This window comes from Herpailurus yagouaroundi, unplaced genomic scaffold (genome assembly GCF_014898765.1).
Source record: "Herpailurus yagouaroundi ecotype Mexico unplaced genomic scaffold, PumYag 164, whole genome shotgun sequence".
In the NCBI taxonomy this organism is placed as follows: Eukaryota; Metazoa; Chordata; class Mammalia; order Carnivora; family Felidae; genus Herpailurus; species Herpailurus yagouaroundi.
The window spans coordinates 40,585,884-40,587,079 of record NW_024412405.1 but is presented as its reverse complement, the minus strand read 5'-3'; the positions used below and the strand labels follow the sequence as shown (position 1 = coordinate 40,587,079).

General features: G+C 42.6%; 1 protein-coding gene across 1 annotated transcript; it reads right to left on the bottom strand.

The window, feature by feature from the left end:
* Positions 1–423: 423 nt before the first annotated feature.
* Positions 424–914, bottom strand: LOC121037957 (ATP synthase F(0) complex subunit C2, mitochondrial-like). The gene has a single exon (XM_040487432.1). It carries the CDS (start codon positions 896–898, stop codon positions 467–469), a length of 432 nt encoding a protein of 143 aa, XP_040343366.1. The 5' UTR covers positions 899–914; the 3' UTR covers positions 424–466.
* Positions 915–1,196: the final 282 nt, after the last annotated feature.

Sequence of the window (1,196 nt, the reverse complement as noted above, 5' to 3'; positions counted from 1 at the left end):
ATTCATTGCTCTTAGGCTTTGCATATTGCATGACCAGTACTCCCATTTGTCAGTGAGCAGCCACGCTAAAAAATGGTGTCTATAATTTTTTGCTGCCTCTGTGTTCATTTCCTGATGAGCACATAGTTCCTAAATTTCATTTTTAAAATACCTATATTGCATGGACACTCCTGAGATCTTCCTAGTGGTGAAAAGGCACCGAGATGACTTTGATATGAAATAATACAACTTCTTACTAAGTTTTTTTCTCCTCTCTGATTTCAGCTTTTAGAGTCAATAACTTCAATGCATCAGAAAGCCACAGAAGTTTTTCTTTCTTTCTTTTTCTTATTAATATAGTATTTGTCTTCCCTCTGTCAAACTGACCCAGCCACTTTCCCCAGGGTTCCTGGGAGGTATAGAAAAAGGAACATACAGGGCAGACAAGACATGGGAAAAAGACCTATGGGAGGTGGAGAAAGCTCCTTCACATGGCAAAGAGGATGAGAAAGGCCACCATCAGGCAAAAGAGCCCCATGACCTCCGAAAGAGTAAAGCCCAGAATGGCATAGGAGAAGAGCTGTTGCTTCAGAGAAAGATTCCTGGCATAACCAATGATGAGGATTCCAAACACGGTCACAGTCACAGTCACAGTCACAGAACCAGCCACTATTACCAAGGCAGACCCAGCCCCTGTGAACTTGGCTGCTATATCAATGTCCCTTGAAATGGCACTGGTTTGGAAGCTGTAGCTAGGAGTAAATGAGATCAGGGGACATGGGGTTGCCAAGCTGCTGAGGCTCTTATCTGTCAGTGTCTCTGGTGGTTTTAGCACCACTGCAGACAGTGATCCGCTCAACAGCTGAGTAGTGCTCCTGACCAAGAAGGGGGTAGAGAAGGACTTTGCATGGGTGTACATTTTCAGGGAATGAGGTACTATGGCAGGAGAGATGCTCCTAGTGCAGAGAAGACAGTCAAAGTAGTTTTTCTGATTCACATTAATCTGACAAAAAGGAGCAACTCCCTGCTATTAAGGGGCAGGCACTCAATAGCACCTTTACAGTCTTAGAAAGTCTCAATATTATCAGGTAATTAGGCATTCAGGGAATTCTTGCTGTATATGTCAGGTTTAGAAATATTCCATTTTTTGTAGTTACCTGAAGATGTAGACACCTTTTTGACTTTGTAATTGTATGGTCATGCATTCTGATTTTTTC